The 24651-nt window shown below is 37.1% G+C and overlaps 1 protein-coding gene across 1 annotated transcript in view; it reads left to right on the forward strand.

Moving 5' to 3' along the window:
• GALNTL6 (polypeptide N-acetylgalactosaminyltransferase like 6) overlaps window positions 1-24651 on the forward strand; it is an 872151-nt gene that overhangs the window by 311014 nt on the left and 536486 nt on the right. Inside the window, exon 2 of the mRNA XM_037155041.2 lies at window positions 7519-7627. Coding sequence (XP_037010936.1) covers window positions 7519-7627 — 109 coding nt within the window. The remainder of the gene's footprint in view (window positions 1-7518; window positions 7628-24651) is intronic.

The following is a 24651-nucleotide window of genomic DNA, read 5'->3' on the forward strand; positions in this document are numbered from 1 at the left end:
TGCTTGTCTCCCAGCTGCCCAAGACAAGCCTGGTAAGTAGGTATATTCCCTTGCTTATTTAACCTGCCACCTATGAATCTGGAGTGGCCTGCCACTTGCTGTGGTCCACTCTTTTCCCCTGTGTGCTGGGAGGGCTGGGGGGATCAGTTTGCAAACCAACAATTTGTGAGCCAGCCAGGAGATGTAAGAAATGGGTCTTAGGAAAGAGACATCATAGAGGAAAGTTTGGCCTTTGACATCTGTGTGGGGCAGGGTAGTGTGTAATGAGAGCAGGGTAAATGAGAGGAGGGATACCCTAAAAATGCCAGCTGGTTTAATGCATGCTGGAGGAACTGCATGTAGCTCTCATTAGCAAAGAAGAGAAATACATGGCTGTGCAGTGGACTGGCCTCAGCTGTGGGCAGCTCTCCACTACTGATACCCTACCAGAAGCTGAAGCTTGAGTGAGAAAGTTGTACAAAGAGCTGAGCTTAGAGCAAAGGTGTCACACTCATTTTCACCAGGGGCCACATCAGCCTCACGGTTGCCTTCAAAGGGCCGAATGTAATTTTAGGACTGTATAAATGTAACTACTCCTTAACTAGGGGCAAAGAGCTCAGCGCTGCCAACGGGTAGAAACAAGGTGCTGGGCTGGATAAAACAAGGTGGAAGGCCAGATTTGGCCCGCAGGCCTTGTGTTTGCCACCTGTGGCTTAGAGGAAGACTTGTGCGTTTGTACTACTCTGCTAGCTTCAGGGCTGGAAGAAGTAAAAGAGTGGGATAATACATTGGAGACTTTAGCATGCTATTTTATAAAGCTAGGAGAGTGCAAGCTGCTGCAGATTAAAGTCCAAGTGCTTGTGACAGAGCCTGTTTGGGATGCTGAGAGCTAAATGAGGAGGAACTGAGGAGAGTGAAGGGGAGGATGTTGTGGTGGTTGACAATAAAAAGAATTAGATGCCCCATGCTGTCTGACTCCCAATACAAAGGAACGCAACGATAACCCCAGCCAGTAAGGCAGCCTCTGACCCAGGAACATTCTTCTGCTGAATTTATTGTGATACAGGGCCCAGTGAAAATAACCTTAAAGCAAATATGTTTTTACTTCATTGCTGTGATGTGATCCCACCTGAAGAAATAGACTAGCAACCCACTGCTGTGTTGGTTGTTGTGTAAAAAGCCTTAAAACCTGACCAACAGTTCAGACTTTCCCTACCTGCCCCTACCATCTCTCATGCCCTGCCTGCTCCATTAGAGGCCTCAGGGATACAGTTCTGTTGGGGTAGGTAGTTCCCACACCTGAGTATAGAATGCAGGCCAAGATTGCCTCCAAGGAGGGCCAATGAAGTTGATCAAAGTCTCCTTTTGAGCTCAGTATTCAGTGGTTTCCAGAAACATGCAAAAATGATGGTTCTTGTTGATATTGGAGCCAAATATTATACTCTAATACATAGTAATCCTCAGAAGTTTTCTGGCTCCTTCAGTCATGGTTATGGAAGAAAACAGCAAGGTCAGGAAGGTTCCTTTGATACTGAAGATTAGTTCGTCCCCAGGAGAACACAAGGTTTTTGTCTCTTGAATATCAGAGAATATACTGGCCACTGATATCCTACAAGGTCAAACTCTGAAAACCTCTACGGGTGAAACCTGCCTCCAAGTTACAATAATCAAACTAGTTCTGAGGGGAAACATCCACTAGAAACCAGCAGGTCTACCACCATGAAGAAGAGTAACAGTCAAGCAACATAAATTGCCTGATGAGGGCCATAAGGAAATAGGAAAAACTGTCCAAGAACTACACTGAGTGGGTATTGTACACCCTGCCTACCATGTTTTCTATAGCCCAGTGTGGTTGTTAAGAAAGCCAAATGGCTCATGGTGAATGACCGTGGACTCCTGAGAATTGAACAAGGTAGTGACCCCCCTCCATGAAGTCGTACCCAACATTGCCATCAACTTAGATGCCTTGGCCTCAGTCATAGGAGTGTTACCATGCTGGGTTGATCCTAGCAAATTTTTTTTCAGTACACCCTGCTGCTGAGTCACAAGATTAAATTGCCTTCATGTGTGAGGGGCATTAACAGACATTTCAAATGTCTGAGATTACCTTCACAGTCCCACGATATGTCAGGGCATGGTAGCCTGAGAGTGGTCTCTGTCCTCCTTTCCCACATCAGTAAAATGGGCTCACTCTGTTGATGATACCGTGTTAACATGAGGACTTGCCTCTGCTGCAGAGCACTGCAGACTCTGCTGGAATAAGTATGAAGGGAACCATAGGCAGGGAACCCACAGAAAATTCAAGACCCAGGCAGTGCTGTAAAGTTCTGGGGAGTCATTTGTTGATTAAGACTCATTTTTTTCCAAGAAGCTGTGATTGGTAAGGTGCAAGCCTATCCAACCCCTAAGAACAGGAAAGAGGTACAAGCTTTTGTAAACATTTTTGGATTTTGGAGAACTTTAATCCCCCCGCCCAGCATAGTACCTCCATCCTTTATACACCTTGGTAGAGAAAGGGCAAGTGTGGGACTGGGCATCAGAGCAGCAAGCCACCTTTGAGAAGGCAAAAGTACTAGTGAAGTAGGTTAAAGCTCTGGGCATCTCCCAAGCACGGCTACCATTTGAGTCAGTTGTGTCTGTGACTCCAGAAAGTGTGGGTTGGGCACTGTGGCAGAGACAACAGGAGAAGAGAGTGCCCCTAGGATTTTGGTCCCCATTCTGGAATGGGTTAGAGACCCGGTATGTCCATGTACACAACACTCCTTCAAGTAGATCCTCTCCCAAAGAAACAGCATGTCATGGTAAGAATGTCCTTTCCTTTCAAGAGTGGATTGAGAATCTGTTCCATCAACTCACCTCTGCCTGTTTGCAGCAGAAGAGCAACCTGTCCACCAGCCCAGAGTCTCTAGATACTAGACCCTATAGATTGTGTAGATGTCCCAAATGCTCTGCTCCTATATCTGTGGCAACCCCTGCAGCCTGTAGAGAGAGAGTGGAAGAAATGCTCACTAGTATTTGTGAGTAAATGCTCTGCTCCATTTCTCTTCTTTCAAAACAAGTAGATATTTTATAAGCTATACAAATGGACTGAAGGTAGATGATTTTTCATTAGCACATTAGTTGTGCTGTTTCAACCTAAGATGAGTCTGGTCAGGGCAACCAGCCCACAGGGACTGCAGTCTCTAATCAGCCTAACACTGACACCATCTGGATATAAAGAGGAATGAGCTGCAGCAGCAAGTGGAATGAATCACTCATCGTTCATCCTTTGCACTGACAATTGGGCTGTTCTAAAGGGATCAGCCCTCTGGCTTGGGTAATTGAAAGCCAAGGGGTGGATGACCATTAATAAGCCCTATGGGGTCAGGAATGTGGAAAGACATTTTAGCATGTCTATGAGAGCCTGAGGCAGTCCTCACTGCCTTCCAAGTCCAGGCTCACAGGCACTAGCACCCCCTGGTAATCAGGAAACTGATATCTTAGCTCAAATGCAAGCCCTAGCAACCGACCCTTCAGTAGATATGACAGATTGTATGCATCAAAGGAGTGGCCAATGTAATAGCCCAGTGGGATGGGGATGGCACATTGCCAAGGATGTTGGATTGCCCTTGACCTGCAGTTATGAGGTTAATGTATTAACAGAGTGTCTTATATGTTCTAAACAACAATCAAGATAACTGCCACAGGTGTCTGGGGCCATCCACAAAAGTTCCCAAAGGTGCTGGATTGGCAAATGATAGGCCCCTTCCCTCTGAGTGAGGGGTTCTAGATATAGCTTGGAGTGGGAGGAGACTGTGTCTGCCCTAATGTAATCTTCCCCTGTCCTTAAGCAAACCAGGCAGCCACCATGAGGGGGTGAGAGAACTGAGCGCCATCTACGGATACCCTCAAATAGACATTTAGTTGGGGGTCACATTTTAAAAGTCATGATGTGCCAAGCTGGACAAAAGAACATGACAATGAATGGTGGTCCCATCTCAGCTGTTACCTGCAAACAGCAGGTTTTGTAGAAAGGAAAAATAAAAAGTTAAAGCAGCAGATTAAATTGGTAACAGATAAAACAGCTCGGCCAACTGGATTAAAGGACTGTCTCAGACTTCACTACATTTGAATGATCAGCCAGTAGGGCCTGTGGTCCCCTTGCCAGCCCAGGGAGGCTGCCAACACATGCAACACCAAAAAGACATGGAGGTCAAAGAGCCAATGCCCCTCTTATTTGTGGATTGAGGAGCTATGCTGCTGAAAACACCAAGTCTCGCTGGGCCTGGGGATGGTGTTTTATGCTGGGATTTTCAGTGGGACAGCCCCCAGAGATGAGTGAGTTATCCCTGGGTAAGAGGGAATGCCTCAGTAGTGCCTGGAATCCCACTGTTCTGTGGCAAACCGGGCATATTCACATGCTCTTTACTTCAAATGGGACACGCATCATGGAGACAAGGGAGAAGCCAGCAGTCTGGTCTGGCACATCCTGCCCCCGGCCCATCGCCTCACCCTGGCGGTGCTGCCTCCCCCGGCCAACGTGGACACTGTGCACAACCAGGTCTCTTCTCCTTAAGACCAGGTGGGCATGTTCTATTTTCCACCTGTACAATCATTTGGCCACCATATTTGTCTCCTCCACTGCCTGGTGGACATTATAGCACATATTGAAGTTCTCACTGTATTCACCCAGCAAGACTTGAATGGTAACTGACATAGCCTGTCTTTACTGACTGGTTTAAATGTCTCTAATGAAAAAACTGGTCCTCCAAACAGAATGTCCCTGGGCATGGTTACTGCCTCGCAAGGAGGCACCTGTGCCACTATCTAAAGAGAACGTTTTGTGTTCATACATAATGAGTCTGCTCATGAGTCATCTTTAGTAAATCATATGAAGGCACAAGTAAACACAGGGAGTGATCTGACCACCAGCCTAGGGAACTTAATAAATCAATGGTTCAGATTATGGGGTCTTGGTGGAAAAAACTGTTATTTATTTTGGGAATCATTATCTTAATCTGTGTTTCACTTGCATGTGTCTAAATTGTTACTGAGGCCTCTGTTTATGGCGCAGCCAGGGTGCAGCCAGATTGCTGCCAAATGAGCCACCTTGATACTAGTAAGACACCTTGTTGACACACAGGGCCCATTGAGGAGAAGTTGGATGTGGAACACAGGAAGAGCCAGTGGAGGGGTGGAATGTTGGAGGAAGTCGTTAAGAGGATGTGACCGCTGGTTGTCCCTTGAGGTAGACACTGGGCAATCAGAGGCTCCTCCCACCCTCCTCTTGACCTTGGAATGTATGCTCCACCCACCATTCCCATGCTGGAGCTCTTTTCAAGGGTGTAGTTTTGAGAGGAGGGTGTTTTGGACTGCCTGGACTCGACATGTCACTGAACCCAGTTAAGGCCTCGCTTATAAGCTTTTAAGATTCTGGCAAGTGGGTTCAGGGATCTACTCATCTCCCAGCGGCAGACTAAGACAAGGCTTGTTATGTAGTTTCGTTGTGTATTGAACCTGCCACCTACCAACTGGAGTGGTCCGTGTCTCTCTTTGATTTCTCCCTCTGTGTAAGGGGTCCAGTGTGTGAACCAATAGGTAACCAGAGACAGCTTTGCATATTTGGACTTATACACTGTATCTCCATGGTTTATGTCAAAGCTTATTTTGAAACTATTTTAATTCTAAAGTGATGTTTATAAATTGGTATTATCCGAGTCGATGTGAGAGATTTTCATTATAGCTTAGTACTTCCCATTGTAAATTCATGGCTATGACAAAACATGGGTTTTGTACTGTAAGTTACTTGATTATTTAAAATTTTAATTCATAGATAAATTTTTGAAAATATCTAATTATAAAGTCATTATCAATTAGAAAATATGCATGACATCATACCCCAATGGTTTTTGCCCATTTCCTTCTTTTTTTTAAAATTTTATTATTTTCTGTTAGTTTTTCCATAGCTTTTCTTTCTTGTCAACCTCCTTTTAAAATCTAGCCTTATTTTTATATATCCTTAATTTTATACAGAGTCACCAGTAACGTTGTGTGTTTTTCCTGAAATCACCGCTTTTACAACCAAATTTCTTTAAACATGTAGATAATAGTCACCAGGTTTGGAAAATCTCTTCTTTAATTTTTTTTCTTTATTAGCTCCATTTCATTCTGTCAAAAACAAGTGAGTCTTTTAAGAGCTATAAATACGGTCTGAAGGTCGATAAGTTTTCATAAGCACAGTAGTTACACTATTTTAAACTAATAAGACATTTCATTTGCCACCAATACACTCATATAATAAAATTTCCTCCCAAGAATTATTCATCTTTTCTTTTACCTAAATAGAAATTTAAAAAAATGTTTCTTTACTTTATTTTCTAGATGTATTATTTATTTTAAGCATAAACCAAATAAAAGGAAAATGATATATAAATATGAAACTATTTTACATTTTCTTAACTATTAAGGTTGTGAAAAATGATATTCATTTAAAACAGTTTCATTACCAAAATTAAACACTATTAAAAAGGTAGCTTCAGCCCTGACCAGTGTGGCTCAGTTGGTTGGGTATCATCCAGCAAAGCCAGAGGTCACTGGTTCAATTCCTGGTCAGAGCATATGCCTGGGTTGTAAGTTCAGTCCTGGTCTATGTAGGAGAGGAAACTGATTGATGTCCCTCTCTCTCTCTTTCTCTCTCCCTTCCTCTCTTTCCAAAACTAAGTAAATAAAATCTTTTTTTAAGTAGCTTCAGCAGTGTACCCAGAATTATTTTTTCAGTTAGAACATACTGGGTTTTATGAAACACAATGTTGTGACTATAGTTGTTGGGTGGATGATAGTATCAACTCTAAGCATAACCGGGTACCATACATTAACAGCAATCTAAATAGGAGACCATATTTGCTAGTTTTCAAGACCACAGTTTTGGTCTAAAGAATGGGTCCAAGTCCCGACTTTGCCACTTTGGTTTAATTCAACTTATTTTAGTTCTCTGGGCCTTAATTTAATTGGCAGAAAAAAATGGAGATTTACAACTGAAGATTATAATAAAGATTCAAAACTCTTCTATATACAGACTATTTAACACAGTACCTGGCACATAGTGAGCATTCAGTGAATAGTTGCTAATGTTATTATCAGGCCATTCAACTATACTTGAGCAAAATTAATGAAACTGAACAAATTGCAAACAAAATTCATTTCGTTTAATACCAAATTTGGCAGCATTACTAGTATTTACATTTTGGGCAAGTGAAAACAGCTAGGCTGCTGTGCCCAGAGAAGGTGGTATACTGAGTTATGATTATTGTCTCAGGATGGAATAAAACAGGCAATGATAGGGACTGTGGTTGATGCATGCTCCTGCTTTAAGAGCTGAAACCAGGTTTTAAATATGTGTTCATCTGGTCACTAGCAATAGCTTTCTTTTCAGTGAACTTGGAAGAATCACTCATTCAACAAATATTCTTTGATTGCCTATTATGTGCCTGGCTGTGTTTACCTACCATGCAAAAGGAAAATACCTCCTTTTTATACTCTGAATACTTTCCTTTTCCACAGACATTTCCACTGGGCCTGGGAGATGGGCAATTCTATGCATGGACAGATGGTTTGAGAAGAAAAGACTGGCATGACTATGAAAGCATTCAGAAAGAGGCTATGCGCTCAGGTATGGAGTTCAGTGTGAGCTACTTCACTTACTGCAGTGTCTCATGTGCCACTTAAAGCATCTCTAATTAGCATTCCTTCTGCCCAGTAAGGTATGTCTCATGGGGATATTGGAGGTCCACAGGGGACAGAGCTAAAACAATTTCATATTTCAGAGAGAAACCAAATAATAGCCCTTACAATATTAGCTGAAGAAGTTGTTAAATTTTTAGAAATCTATAGCGCTTTGTATTTCCAAACTGCTTTTTAATAATTTCTGGGGGATCTTGGGATTTATCAGTAAGAATTGATGGATGTGTATCTTGAACTAGATTGACTCCTCAGGGCTGGGGGATGACTCACTGGTAATACAATGTATGAAAGGAGAACCACGTTCTAGACACTGGCAGGGATACAAGAGGTGGATGAATTACATGAGCCGTGGATCTCAGGTTGGCAAAACCTGGACAAACAGAAAGGCAGTTAACCTTAGTCAAGTGGGTCTGTACATGTGCAGCAGAATTCTACTCTTGGGTTAGAGGTAGAGGACATGTTTTACTTGTTGGAAAAATTAATGGGGAAGAGCAAGTTTTTTAGAACTGAAAAATCGGGATGCTGGACACAGGGACACAGAAGGCTCCGTACATAGAAATTGATAAAAGTGAGTCATGGGAAGTCCATATTCTATTATTTGACCAAAGGAGCTCTGGCTCTAGTTTTTTTTTCATAGTGAGGATGTCACAGAAATAGAGAAGCTATTATTTGGTAAAGACATCTGAGCAGCCCTGAGGTACTGCATTCCGGGTGATTCGGCAGCAGAACCATGACCAGCCACAACGTGAGGTCCTGCTGCCCAACCTTCCTCATAACTCACCCTGTTGGGAAGTCTGGCATGATGGTATTTTAGTATTTATGAAATTGTTCAAGGCGGTGAAATGTTCTGAGCTCTGAGTCAGGTGTGGATGATCTAATTATAGTCTTCTTTAATTCCTTTTCCCCAAAGCACCCCCTTCACTTTCCCCGGCCTTCATTAGAGCTGCTATTCTCAAGGATATTCTCTATTCCTCAGAGAATCTTTCTCCTCTAAGTTTCATTGTCTTTCTACCTTGGCCTTACCTTAGAAACAATCATGGGCACGCATTCGTTACCAGCATTCTCACTTTGGGAGCTCTCTTATCTTTTTTTCTCTATTTGCTTGATTAGCCCTGTATTCATTCAACCATCAATTCCCCTTTTGAACCAAAGAATGCTGAAAAATTTTGGAGATTTTATATAATCTAATTAATTGAAGTTGCAAAGTGTTAATAATAATAATAATAATAATAATAGAATAAGCTAAAATTTTTTTGCATAGATGTTTTGTGCTGGTGGTTTACGTATGTGTTTTATTTAAATCTCAACATAAAGCTAATAGATAGGTTTTGTTATCCTCAAGGAGTTTTTTTTTAAAGGCTAAATTCTAATGTATTTATTAAATTTTATCCAAGGTCAAACAGCTAATAATTTGCAGAGCTAGATTAAAAGTCAGGTCTTATCATGCTCCATTACACACCACTATCTGACCTTCAATAATATCTGGGCAATATTAAGTAATGACCTGCGGACGTATGAGAGACCTGCCTGGGATCAGATCCTGGCTTTTCCATGCACGAGCTAGGTTAAGCAGGAAGTCAATTTATCTTTCTTATACTCTACTTAGCAGAATTACTGTGTGGATTAAAGATAATATACCCTAAGTAATTGGCCACTTATTTGGACATATTATAAGCTCAGCTAATGATAGCTGTCATTGTTAATTCACTGAAGTTACTTTCACTTGATTTGAGGTGCTTACCCTTCACTGTACTGAGGACTTTTAGATACAAATTCAGAACATCACATTTATTTCCTCTTCATACTACCTTTTCTGCTTCCTGGATGAATGTGCCTTTACATCCTCATTGTCAAGTGAGGCAAGGGAAATTGGCCTCAAAGAAATTTGGTAATTATTAAGTATCCTAAAATGTAAGTTTTCATTGCAATTAAAAAGTTTTTAAATATTAGTATGTTGTATGAGTCACTCGAAGATATATTACAAATGCAGTAGACTATAATCATCATTCTTTAAATATCATGAAATATAAACAAAAGAAGTAAACACATACAACACACAGAGTACAGAGTCAAAATAATCCTCCCCATTCTCAATATCCAGGTCCAGAAAAAGGATCATTTGTTCCATTCTGTCCCCTCCAAGTCTTGAGGTTTGTATTTACTCTTATTTTTCTCTGTAGTAGCTTTTCCTCCCACCTATATATTTAGTCCTAAATAAATATGGTTGCATTTTGCCTGTGATGGATCTTTATTGGAAAATTGATTATACTCTATGATTCTCTTCTCTCAAAATTATTATTATTTTTAAATGTTTTCCTTTTTACTGAACTTATTGAGGATGACATTGGTTAACAAAATTATACAGGTTTTGAGTGCACGATTCCATGACACATCATCTGTACACTGTATTGCGTGCTCACCACCCAAGTCAAGTCTCCTTCCATCACCATTTATCCCCTACACCCTCCTTGTCCTCCCCAGTCAAGTTATGTTTGAGATTCACCCATGACAATGCATGGAATTCTACTGATTCATTTTTACTATTGTTTAATTTTCTACAACATTCTTCTCTTCACAGACACTTGGGGGGTTCCCAGGTTTTGGTTATTATATACAATGTTGTTATACATATTCATGTGTGTGGTTCTGGGGAAGAGACAGTATTTTCATAGGGTACATATTGAATAGTGAATTTTGTGTGTCTAAGGAATGCACATTTCAGGTATGTCATGTAGTCCAGGACAAACTGTTTTCCAAAGTTGATATACTGATTTCACTCTACTCAGTAGTGGATGGAATTCCCACTGCTCTAAATCCAAGTGAACACTTAGGAGTGCCCGACGTTTTTCCCTTAAATTAGTGGTATGATGTAATCTCTCACAGTCACTTAACTTTGCATAGTCACTTAAATTTACTAAGGTCTAATGTAGTTGATATCTTTGTTATTCTTATGAGCTGTTCGTGCCTTCTTCTTGGTCAAATTCCCATTTCTACTTTTAATTTTTGAATTTATTTCTCTTATTGATCCACAAAGTGCTCTTAATTTATTGTAAATATCCTTTAGTGGTTATATGTGGTGAAAATACCATGTTACATATTTTGTACACTATTTTTATAAAATTTCTAGAAGCTCTTACTTTTAATGTAGTCAAATTTGGAAATTATGTTTTAAAGGATAGGTCATACTGATATTCTATATTATCTTTTAAAAGTTAGAGAACATTATCTTTTATATCTAGGTTTTAAACCCAATTAGTCCACAATTTATTGATGTAAGAGGGGGGATTCAATATTTATTTACTTCTCATCCATTTAGACAAACTAAAACAGTGCCATTTATTGGAAAGTGTACCTTCATCACTCAGCAGTGCTGACTCAGTTATATATGAAGTTTTCATATTTGTGTTTTTTCTCTGGTCCTTAATTCTGTTCTATGGGTAAAAACCCCTAAGCTAATAGCGTATCTTATGTGTACTATGTTTGTATAATGATTACTGATATATGATAAAGTTCCTTCTACTTTATTTGCTCTTCTTCCTTGAGAATGTACAGCCATTCCTAACATTATGCCTTTCTTTAAAATTTCCACTCAGCTTGTCAAATTTGACACACAAATCCATAGGTAAACCAAGTTATTTAAATTTTAGAATAATATTATCTTTATACACTAGGAGATAAGTGACATTATTCAATAACAAACCATCAATTCTATGGTATACATTGTATTTATTTGCTGCTTTTTCACTATCTTTAGGGATGTATTTGTAATTTTATTCTCAGATACTTCCAGTGCTATCCCTGGAAAATTAATGTGGATATTGTGCATGTTGATTTCATTGAAATCCCACATTGTTGGTGGTATATGGAAATATTAGTTTTAATATTGATCTGAATTTAGAAGTCTAAGTTCTTCTATGGATTATAATCATTTACCTATAGGGTTTTTTAAATTTTTAATGTAGATATCTACATTGTGATATCTACAATGTGATACTACAAATAATGACAGTGTTTTTCTTTTGTTTACTTTCATTCTGTACCTTATAGTTTTAGTTCTTTTTGTTCTGACATTGTAGGTGCTAGGAATTCTGTGTAATACTGAACAGTGGGTATTGGTGGCTAGTCTTGACTTGGGATTTTTCTGACAATAGCAAATTAAACACTCTTGTTCAGATTTTTTTCTAGCTATCTATTTAATGAAAAGGCATTTTACCATTTTTGCTAAGCTTTTTGGATCTGATTGGCTGAAAAATTATGAGTTTTATTTTATTTTTAACCTAAATGAATGTTAATTTACTAAAGGTGTTTTTCTTCTATTACATTTGTTGAAATACATATGATGATTATTATTTAATCCTTTATTTGAGTGAATTATATCTATTGATTTTCTAATGGAAATCATATTTGCAATTCTGGACAAAATCTATTGTTTTAGTTGGTTTACTAATATTTTGTTTATCATTTTTGAATCCTTATTCATGAGTGAATCATTGGTCATGAATAATTTTTTTCTCATGGAGTCCTTATACATTTTGGTGAAAATGTAATGATAGCTTCATAACATGACTTCAGTAATGCTTCCTATTTTCTATACTTTGTAATTATTCATTGTGTATTTGAATTATTTATTTATTAATAATTATAGAAATCTTGTGGGTGAAGTATATGGACCTGGACTTTACTTGAGCAAAGATTTTTAACTCCTGGGTTTAAATGCTCATATTTTTTAACAAATTTATTTATAATGTCCTCTGAAAGGTTTCATAATGTCTATGGTATTTACATTTATTCCTCTTCCGAATATTGTTTATTTATGTCTTTTTATTTTTTCATAAAGTATTATACTGAAAATTTATCAATTTTATTAATCATTTAAAAATGTAATTTTTGATCTTATCATTTTATCTGTTGTATTTTCTCACTGACTTAGTCTTATTTCTTTTTTTTTGACTTTCAAAAATTTAAAAATTTGATTCATAGACTTAGTAATTTTAACCTTTTCTATTATAGAATAAGCATTTAGGGCTCTGAATTTTGTCCTTTAAATTAACTCTTTTAAATTACCACTTAAAGTGTATCACTGCTCTGTGGTCCAATATTTTATATTCATCTGTCATGTTTTAGTTATATTATTTTGTAGTTATGTTTTGAACTGCATGGCCTACGTAACACTGAAATTATCTTAAAAATATGACAATCTAAAAACTACTTTCTAATGAAATTTTAACAATCTTTATAAAAATAATTAGCATAATAAGCAGCATGCATTTTATTAAATGTCTTTGTTAATATTTTTTAATGTTGATAGTTTATATTTTGTTTAGTCAGTTACATTCTTGTGGCATATTTGGTAAGTTCGGAAATACCAGAATCTTAAATAACCTTTAAAATAAATAAGTGGTATATGGGGAGAGAGAGGAAAAAAAAGTAAAAAGAAGATAACTGCTTTCACCAATGAGGAAATGAGAGATTTTTTTTTAAATTAAAAAGTGTTTAAAAAAAACAATTGAAGGATAGACCTAAAGAGCTTAGGCGTAGCAACAGGGTTCTTTCAGGTACATATACACCCTTACAGTTACAGTAAATTGTTAGGATTGTGTCAATTTGTTAGAAGAATCCTAATATTCAGAGAAACCCAGAGTTTTTGTTATGTTATAATCGTACACTTCTTTGTTGGGAGATTACCATTCACCGAACCCATTAGCTATAGAAGAAGTGTACCCAGTGTAGCATTTCAGGGGAGGGGGCCTTCCTGGAAGAGGTCAACCAGATTCTCAAGGACAACACATATTCTTACATCCAACAAGCTTTTGCTTTTATTCAGTTAATTTTCTGATTTCTCTTCCCTATAATTTGCTACTGTCACAGTCATCTTTTAGGCATTTTTTATTATATGTAATCCACTACATTTCATTTAGTTAGCTTTACATCATTTGAGAATTTATCAACACAAGATTTCAGCTGTGAATTGTTTAGCTATCCTTTTGAATTTTACTGTATCACAAAATTAATAATCATTATTTAAATAATTTATAAAATTGGATGAAAAGAATTAAAATATGATTTCTTTGATATAATATGAAAAATGATGTATAAATTGATATTGATCTATTATTCAACACACATTGGGAATAATTATTATAGTGAGCAACTAAAGAGCTATGCAGCTGACATTTTTGTCTATTCATAATTTGAGAAAAAAGCCAATATATTTCTGAAATAAAAATAAACTCTGGCTATGGAATTTTCCTGAATTATGGATCTAATAACATGTGCCAGATTCTGAAAAGAAATGCAATTAGTTTAGATAGCTGTTCTTTGACATGTGATATTACCTACTTCTTACCGCATCCTTTTCCAAGTTGTAAACACACTCTGTTTAAGTCATCCATACAAGCTGGGGCAGGCGTGGGTGTCACGTGGACCTGTGCATGTGTGATGTATAAAAACCTTTCAGATTTCTAGAAAGCACCTACTTTTAGTTTTCAAATTTAAAATTTTTTTAAATTTTCTTTTATTCTAACTCAGATTCCCACTGTGTTTACCACAGCTTTTAGATTTCAGTATGGGTGAACTGAACATGGAAAAAAGCTGTTTTCAACTCTTATCTTTGATGTTTTTCTTTGAAATATGTTATGCCCTCAGATAATTATAATCGAATGATGCATTCCACTATATACCTTAGGAATTATATGAAATTATATCTAACTCTTCACTACTTGCATTCATCTTAATCACACTCATAAATTTGAATATATAAGGTTTTATTATTTTATAATTCATTCATTTATTCACTCATCCAACAAATACTTGTATGCCGCTGTATTTTATTTCCTTATTTTTAGAGGGGAAGGGGGGAGAAAGAGAGGGAGAGAACATCAATGTGTGGTTGCCCCTCACATGACCACCACTGGGGGCCTGGCCCACAATCCATGCATGTGCCCTGATTGGTTATAGAACCTGCAACCATTTGGTTCACAGGCCAATGCTCAATCCACTGAGCCACACTAGCCAGGGCTTATGCCACTGTTTTTTAAATGCTGCACCACACTCTGGGAGAAAAGAAATAAAATAAATCACCATGGCTTTTGAAAAACATGCAGCATAATGGGGGAACTTTCACTGTTAATCACACAATGGCCTTTTGGATCCAAACCATTAATCTTTCTTGTCTAAAGGATTTCAGTAGCCAATTAACTGATCTTTGTGCCCATCTTCATCTCTTCAAATAGCAATGAGAGCGGTCTTCTAAAATTTAAACATAAGGTCACTTCACTCCTCTTCTCAAAACCCTACAAAGGCTAGTCATCATTTTCAAAATTAAATCCAAGTTCATTCCATGATTATGCGGTCCCCTTTGTTTTCCCTGAAGAGTGCTAAACATGTCCCAGGACTTTCCACTAAGCTGCTTTCATGGCCTGGACCACTTGTAATCCATATCTTCACAGCCCACTCTTACCTTCATTAAGGTCACCAGACCATGTATCACCTGCTTAGACATGCCTTCAGTCACCATAATATCATACACAGATATAGCTCCTTTCCTTCATTCTCTATCACTTCATTCCCTACTTAGTTTTTACAGCAATTATCTTTCTGTCTACATTTATACACGTATACATTTATTTACTGAGTGAAAAGTTTTATGATTCCCCCAAATATAATCACTTGCCCACGGGCTCTGAGTCACATCTTCTCTGGCATCACTGAGTATCTGGGCTTCTGAGTATCAACACTGCTGCATTAGGAAAGGGACGTGGAAACCTGACACAACGTGGCTGCTTTTCCTCTTGTCTAGAGATTGCTTCTCAGGCCCCCTTACACATCATGGTCTAAGTTACTGAGAGTTCAGACTGATTGCTGTGAATTTACGTAGCAATACATCTAAAGCGTATGAAGTAAAACGCTATATGAGAGTTAGGAATATACTGTGTGTTAAAATGATTAAATGTAAGCTTTTCTAAGTTCCTTAAACAGCTCACTTTAGTGCTGATCAGGGACTCATTTTGTTCTTAAATGTCTTTATTTTGCATAATTGAACAAGATCACCCACCAAACAGAATGAGAAACAGAAATACGCCCCATTTGGAAAAGACTACAACTACTTTGCTCTCAGAAAGTGAAAAATGTCATTTTTGCTGTAATTACAATGACTCCTGGCTGCCTTTTACTAATGTCTTGTGTCTCTTAAAAACAGGGTCTAGCATATTTTTCATTTCTACCCACAATGAACACTACATTTTGTTGATAGTTTGGTTCAATTTATCCATCTATGAAGACCTCTCAATAAACTTTATAATGGGATTTGTTGGGAGATAGATGGTCAACTTCAGAAAATATTACCAAAATACACTCATTATTATTCATTAGCTTACAATTAACTTTTAATGAAATATTTTTTTTGGCAGTCATTGTTTAACAATGAAAATGTAAATTGGAAATGAAAAGATTATGAGCATTCTGTTAAATATGTCTCAATTATATGTTTAATAATAAAATAAAATTTAGCTGAAACTGAATTGAGTTACAATTACCCAGGGTCCAATCCCTTCAGTATTACAATATGAAAATAGCAGTGGAGATGTATCTCAGAAGATTTATGAAACTGAAACCATTTTTATTCAAAAATAAGGTAAAGTTAATTTTAGAATAATTCAGTTTAACTATTTATTGCAAACTTAAAATACCTCTCTTTAGAAATATCCATTTTCATGGGCAAGTGTGCATGAGATTAATTAACTTTATTTCCTCACTAGTATAGCACCTATTACATACAGTTACTTTAAGTGTTAAATAAATTATATAATTAAACCATGTGGACTGTAGTATGTGCTCAACAAATTGTTATTTGTATAGTCTCATAACAATTTCTATGTCTATATGATATGTCTATATGGTAATAACATGAGTCGCCTCTCATAATATTTCTCATGCCTTCAAATCTAGCCAGTTGACATTAACTCTCTCAAAAATTTTCACTATGCTGTTCATATTTACTTGAACTTCAAGTAGAGTTATCTGACTTGACTTTAGGATTTATTATTACAGGCCAAACATTGTGTGAGCATTTGCCCAAAATTGTTTCCCTCTAAGTATTATATATTTATGCTTTGTCAGATATCTTTTTTTCACATGGTAGTTGTGAATATTGTCAAATGTTTTCTGGCTATAAATATCACACATTTGGGAGGAGTCCTATGAGTAGATAACTCTTCATCATTGGAAAAAGTAGTAAAATGTTCTGCTGAACCAAGATGGTGCCTGATAAGAAGAAAAAGATGAGAAATATCTAGTAAAGCAAAGGAGTGGAATCTAAATGGATTAAGTAGACTAAAGTTAAATTGACTTCAAATCTGCCATTTGTTTTCCTGAAGTCTTATATGCAATTTTATTCTTTCCAATTTTAAGCACTTTCTGCACAGATTTTAAGTGAGCGTGAATTATAAATCTATATTTTCTAGCAGCTTGCCACACAGAAAAGTCTAATAGCCACTGTGTCTAATCCTTGTAGCTCGACATCCCTGGTGATATTTCCGCTTATAGCAGCACTATCTTCAAACTCCAGGAGGTTAGATTTGACCTTTTACTTGACATTAAAGCCACCCTTGCATTTAGTGTTAAACCGTTTATGTAGTTATGCAGCATTACGTAGTGGTGCGCAAAATCAGGTTCGCGGTTGTATGTGAAACAGAGTTCATTCTTTTATTATTTGTTCAGCGTATTATTCATTATTATTAACCTACTTTTGCCACCTTTGTATAAGTTTTAGGAAGAAGAGTACGATGACTCTTGTATATTTGGTAAAGAAGAGTGGAGAACTCTTGTATATGTTCATAGAGGAGAATACAGTTTTGATGACTTGGAACTCTGATGTTACCATTATGATGTTAACACAGTTTTCGCCACGTGTCATGAGTTTCCCATGATTGGGGGGACTCTAAACCATTTGGGCCCAATTACCATTAAGGCATTGTATTTTAGTCATAATTTTTAAAGATTCAAATAATTATTTGAACCTCCTCCAAAATGCGTATCCGGGATCTGGCACACATTGATTAGGAAAGAGCCCTGGGCCAGCTTGGCTCCATTACGTAATGAGCACTATAGAGGAACCATGTATGTTCCCCACTAGGGAAGGTGGCCTGCCAGCACCGTACACAGGTGACAACACCCGGAAGACACTGACTTCAGCACCATAAATGCCGGCTTGACCTGATGCTCTTTGAGTGAGTCACAGCGGTCCCTGTGCAGCCTTCAAGCCACATTAAAGCAACCGTGCTTTCTGATCGTTTGTAGTCACAGAAACATGACATAATGGTCCTTAGGAATGCTAGAAGCTTAACAAGGCTTATTTAATTTTAAAGAAAGATATCTCTGCCCCAAGATGTGCATCAGAAACCTGACATAGACATTATAACAATTGAAAAATAACATTTAATATATAAAGAATTTAATTTATTTCAGTGTTTGGCTTACTAACATGAAGTGACCAGAGACCACAAGGGAATTAGCATTATCAGGGATTTAGTAATGATCTGAATTTCCATGGTGACCAACTGGGCCTTAGGGATACAAACTCATTATTGAGCTAGAATGACTAAATGAACCTAATAGGCATTGACCTAATTAACAATCTAATAACATTTGGTACTATGCTCTAATTGGGATATATATATTAGTAGTAGAGTCAACTCATGCATGTAAAATTGTTGTGCTTTAAGGAATAACAATCATTAAGAAATAACTTTTGAGGTTTTAGCAAATGTCTTATATACAAAAGACATCATTAGATTTATAGGTATGTTTATTTCTTGCCTTGTAATAATGGCAATATTTTGTGTAACAATTAAATATTTTATTAGCCTCTCATATATGTGCCTCAAGTATTTTTATAAATAGAACAAAGGCTTAAATGTATTATCCAAATTTGGAAATTCAGTGTCATACTTATGACAAATAACCCAGTATTTTTTACTATAAGTCCTATATTATTCTTTATGCCACATTTTCTCTCATTTTAACTTTTCTTTTTTAAATTTATTTTTAGAAAGAGGGGAAGGGAGGGAGAAAGAGAGGGAGAGAGAAACATCAATGTGTGGTTGCCTCTCACATGCCCCCCTCCCGCCCCCAGGGACCTGGCCTGCAACTGAGGAATATGCCCTAAATGGGAATTGAACTAGCAACCCTTTGGGTCACAGTCTGCACTCAATCCACTGAGCTACTGAGTAATTTTTCCATATACATTGTGCTTTAATATGAGTACAGTGATTTTATTTATTGTACATTGCCTCAATGTTTCTCACAACAATCCTATCAAATAAAGGACAGTCAAATATTATCAATAGTGTTTGCATATATTAGTATATAAAATAATATATAAAAGAAACAAATTTTGAAAATTGATTTTATATATACACTTGTGTGATTTTATACATGTGCATATATATACATGTAGAATATATATATCAAGTGACTATATATATATACTTATCAAGTGATTATAGATGCTCCCACACACATATATATATTCAGATTAATACCTTTACTCCAGTAAATTCTGAGACAACCCTGTCTTTATATACTACTTACTCTTATCTCTATTGAATTTCTTTGACTCTTCGCCATTTATAACATGTGTAACTTGTATCGCCCTGTGCCTCTGCTTGCGTGTTTAATAAAAACCATAATAATGATGACTGAATTTCTCTGACAATGCTCTCCACAATATACAGACCCCCGAACCTCCTCTCTACAAAACCTTACCATGTATCTGAGATCCTTGGAGGCCTGCAAGTTTACCAAGTACTGGAGTCTCTTTCTTCACTCCAGCCACTGCACTGACTACTGTTGACAGCTATTCCAGTTCAGCATCTCAGTGCCACTGGCACTGGGATCCTATCTCCAGTGCTCCCCAAACTGCACATCACTGTGTCCCTAATACATCATTCTGCGTTTTCACAGCCCTCCACCTCATGGTTGGTTCCCTAGGGAAGTGGGTGGGGAGAAAGCCCCTCTCTTCCACTGTATTGCAGTCTGTTGTCTAGGTATTAATACAATTGCATTGCAGTTTCCATTCTCCCAGAGGTCCTCACATGAAACAGCTTCTTCAAACAGTTCTTCTGCCAAAAGAGGTCAGGTCTAAGTTTCTAAAACTAGACCATAATCCAGTATCAGATAGACACCAATTGGCTGTTCTGCACACTTGTTTCTCCTTACCCATGTTTCAGGCTTGCCTGGAAACAATGAAAATCTATTAGGAGGTGGGTGGTGAAAATCCTCAGGAAAATGAACTTAAGCCAACAGATACATTCTAAGCTGGTTCATCCGATGAGTTAAATCTCAGTACAAGGGACTCCAAACTCAGTAGATATAATTGTAGCTATAAATATAAGTTACATGACTCTTAATATGTTCCTTTTAGTTATGCTCTGTATTAAAATGAGCAGACATGCATAAACTCCAAGTCAGCAATATAAACCATAAATTGTGTTTAACTTACTTTAATCAAAATTATAATGTTTTGAAAGCATTAGTAAACTAATGCTTACAGAACATATTCAGCTTCAGAAACAATGGTATAGAAAATATTTCTTTTAAGTACTAAAAAAGAGTATTGCTACCTCTTTTTATGAAAGAGACTGGTAGCCAGTTTCTTCTAACAACGAACAAAACATATTTGACAAAGCACCATGCAATACCTTTTAAAAATGAAACACACATTTCCTGTAAGGTTTTTCACTATTTAAAGATGCCTTTAAGTAGTTCTGAATAATTCTTTAAATATGGTCGTTTTTTGTAATATTGCTCAATAACTTAATATTTGCTTTAAATACAGTAATATTCCCTCATTTTGAGAGGAATGGGCACACAGATTGTTTCAGTCAGCTAAAGGAAATTTATTTAAGAAAAGCAGAAACTACTCTCATAAGCGACCTTCCTGGACCCTAGGAGATATGAAAGTGAGCGGGTGACGCCGTGGCATTAGTAACCTCCCAGCATCTTACAGATGCTGAGCAGGGAGCAGTTCCTGAGAAGCGCTCACTCCTTTTCCCTGCCTGGCATGGAGCTCTCTCTTTTGCACCTTACTCGGCTTCTGCTGCTTCTGTTCCTCCTTCCTCTGATGACTAACTCATTGTATCTCCAGGCCAACATGCCCTGAAAGTGAGGATGTGACTGGTTACCACAGTCGCCAATTTCGGTTGTCGCTCTGATACAGAGCACGTGTGGCTGACTTCCTCAAACGCAGCGAGACAGCTTGGCATTACATGCTTTCATGTGGCTCAGGCAGTAACCCATGGTTGACAACCTTGGCCAGAGTAACACAGGAATTTGGCGTAGAACTCAGCAGGTCTTGCCTTATGGATCACATTTGGTCATTATTCAGAAGGGATCAATAAACACAGCAGATGCTTGAAGCATACAGTGCAATCTAGTGGATTTTTATGTTCTTCTGATTATTCTAAATAGCAGGTGTCTCTCCTGAAATGAAAACAGTTAGTGGCTAGGGTGACGTGATCAAGGCTTGTATCAGGGTTCTCCAGGGAAACAAAACCAGCAGGATGCTCGTTATAGCTAAAGAGAGATTTATTTTAAGGATTTGGTTCATGTAATTGTGGAAACTTTGGTTCATGTAATTGTTCCAAATCTGATGGCAAAGCCTGATGGGCTGAAGATTCAGGAAAGAATTACAATTTGAGTCCGAAGGCTTCATGTTTGACAGAGGTGACCTTTATTCTTTCAAGGCCTTCAACTGATTTGGATGTAGCCCACCTCTATTATGATGGGTATTCTCCCTTACTTAGAGTCTACCATTTTATTTTGTTTCATTTTGTGCCTGATAGTCATGTTTTCCTCACTTTACATGGTATGTGCTAAATACCATAACATACGTAGATATAGATATATTATTTCTTTATTTATACCCACTCTGGCAACTTGGCAATAATTACCAAATTCTTTTAACTATTTGTACCTTTATTTCTTCATTTCTTTCCAAGGGGGTTATCCTAAAGCAGCAGACTTTAAACTGTGCTCCTTGCCACCATCATCCTTCTACAGAATTGTCTGGGGGTCTTCTAGGAGGAGGGTTATGTACTAGCCGGGATTTAGGGCTATAAGCAAGGGAACAGAAATGAACTCCATCTTTCTTTTTCCACCCATTTCCCTACCCCATCCCTTTTGGCAATCAGCAACCTGTTCTCAGCATCTGTAATTCTGTTACTATTCTGTTTTGCTAGTTAATTTGTTTTCCTAGGTTCCACATAGAAGTGAAATCGTATGGCATTTTTTCTTTCTCTGTCCAACCTATTTCACTTAGCCCAATGCCCTCTAGGTCCATTCATGTGGTTGTAGATTTTATTCCTTTTTATCGCTGAGTGAAATTTATATATTTTAAAGTTGTTCCATATCTTGGCTATTATAAATAGTGTTGAAATGAACATAGGGGTGTGTATCTTTTTTGAATTAGTGTTTTTGTTTTATTCAGATTAGTAAATACCCAAAAGTGCTATTGCTAGGTCACATAGCAAGTCTATTTTTCATTTTTTAAAAGATTTTACTTATTTGTTTTTAGAGACAGGGGAAGGAAAAGAGAAAAAGAATAAATTAAACATCAATGTGTGGTTATATCTTATGCACCCCTCACTGGGGACGTTAGCTGCAACCCAGGCATGTGCCCTGACTGGGAGTTGAACTGGTGACCCATTGGTTTGCAGACCAGCACTCAATCCACTGAGTCACACTAGCCAGGGCTATTTTTATTTATTTAACTTTTTAGGAATCTTTATTTCATTGTTGCATAGTGGCTGCACAAACTTACAGTCCCATCAAGAGTGTAGGAGAGTTCCCTTTTCTACATCCTCACCGGCATGTATAATAATTTGAATTTTTAATAACCATCTTCTCAAGTGTGAGGTAGTATCTCCTTGAAATTTTGATATTCATTTCTCTGATGATTAGAGATGTTGACCATTATTTAATATATCCATTGGTCATTTGTATGTCTCCTTTGGAGAACTGTCTATTCATGTCCTCTGCTCTTTTTTAATTAAATTTATTTTTTGTATTAAGCTGTTTCTTATTTATATTGGATATTAACTGATATTAATCCCCTATCAGATACATCATTTGTGAATATCTTCTGCCATTGGTAGGTAATTTTTTATTTTATTGATGGATCCCTTCATGTGAAGAAATTTTTTAATTTGCATAGTTCCCTTTGTTTGTTTTTGCTTGTTTTGCCTTTGCCCAAGGAAATACATCCAAAAAGGTATTGCTAGGACCAGTGTCAAAGAGTTTATAACCCACTTATTTTCTAGGAATTTTGTGGTTTCAGGTTGATCATTTAAGTCTAATCCATTGTGAGTTTATTTTTGTATATGGTGTAAGAAAGTGGTCTATTTTTTTGTACATGTATCTTTCTCCTTTTCCTAGCGCCATTTATTAAAGAGACTATCTTTACCCCACAGTATATTCTTAGTTCCTTTATTGTAGATTAAATGGAAGTCCATTTTAAATGTTAATCTCATCAGAAATAAAAAGATCACCCAGAAACACCCAGAATAATGTTTGAGCAAATATCTGAGTACCAGTGTCCAGCCATATTGGCACATAAAATCAAACATCACAAGGCTCAACCAGGCCTGAATGGACACAGGAATTAATGCTAAATGGGCCAGAGAAAGTCTACAAACTAGGCTGGAGGGTCCTGAACAAGTGAAATGATTCTTTCCTACACTGAGTAATGTGAGAGAAATTGACAATTCTAAGAACAACCTTCCCCCCCCATGTTCTGATATCTCAGTAAAGGACAGGGGATTTAATGACATCTCACCAATTCAGGTATGAGCTATCAAGAAATAACAAGTGAACCTAGATGGAGAGACAAAAAAATCTAAGAGTAAAAAGAATGTAATAGTCACTCAACGGGGCCAACAGCCAGAGAAAGGAACACAGAGGGACACTTGGATGGATATTTGAAATCTAGTTAAATAGAACTCCAGGGGGGTACAGAAGGCAACCTGAAATCACCAACAGTGAGAAAAAGCATTCACTTGGTATCAATTCCACTATGAAAAGACTTTCTAGAACTAAGAATGTGACTTTTAAGTTAAAATATTTAATGCAAGTATATAAGGAGTGGATGATGATTTTGAGACACATATTAGTGGACAGGAAGATTAAATATAAAAGTATATCAAAACAACATAAATTAATAAACAGAAATTATGGGCAGAAAGTTTAAAACTATGGACAGATGCATGAATTTAAACAAATGAAAAAAGACAATAATGAATAAATATCAAAAGAAAGTATCATCATGGATCTCAAGAAATATTTTAGTCCAAAGACTGAAAGCATGACAAGCACCACTGATGACAAAAGCCACATCTAAAATGTATGCTAGTGATGTGTTTGAAGTTTGAATACAGATGGATACTCTCTTTTAAGGTGTCTGGCAGAAATGGGGAATTATATATTAAGGAAAGATAATCAGTCTGGCATTAAAATTATCATCTACAACTCTAGAAATTAAAAGAGAGAGGTTATCTGTTTATATTATTATATAGATATATAATACAGACATATAGATATGTGTGTATGTGTGTATATGTATGTATATATATGTATCATACATATAGAGAGAGATAGATAGATGAATGTCGTAGACTAGTAAGATATGTAATTAACATATGAAAATCTGGTTTAAATTAAGCTAGTTCACTTCACAGTAACTAGCATTTAGGCAGTCTAAAAAGAGGAAACGACCATTCTTTTAAACATGGCTGAGATAATACTCAATATCAAATGCTGAAATAGCATTTTCAAGTGAGACATCGCACATCATTCTTCAAGTTTGTGTGTAACTTGGAGGTCACATTGTGATCATAATAGATACATCCATTCACTTTCTCAGAGAATTCGAGAATGTAATACAATAAACACATCTGTTTC

Source organism: Artibeus jamaicensis, unplaced genomic scaffold, assembly GCF_021234435.1.
Source record: "Artibeus jamaicensis isolate MK-2021 breed Jamaican fruit bat unplaced genomic scaffold, CSHL_Jam_final scaffold_537, whole genome shotgun sequence".
NCBI lineage: Eukaryota > Metazoa > Chordata > Mammalia > Chiroptera > Phyllostomidae > Artibeus > Artibeus jamaicensis.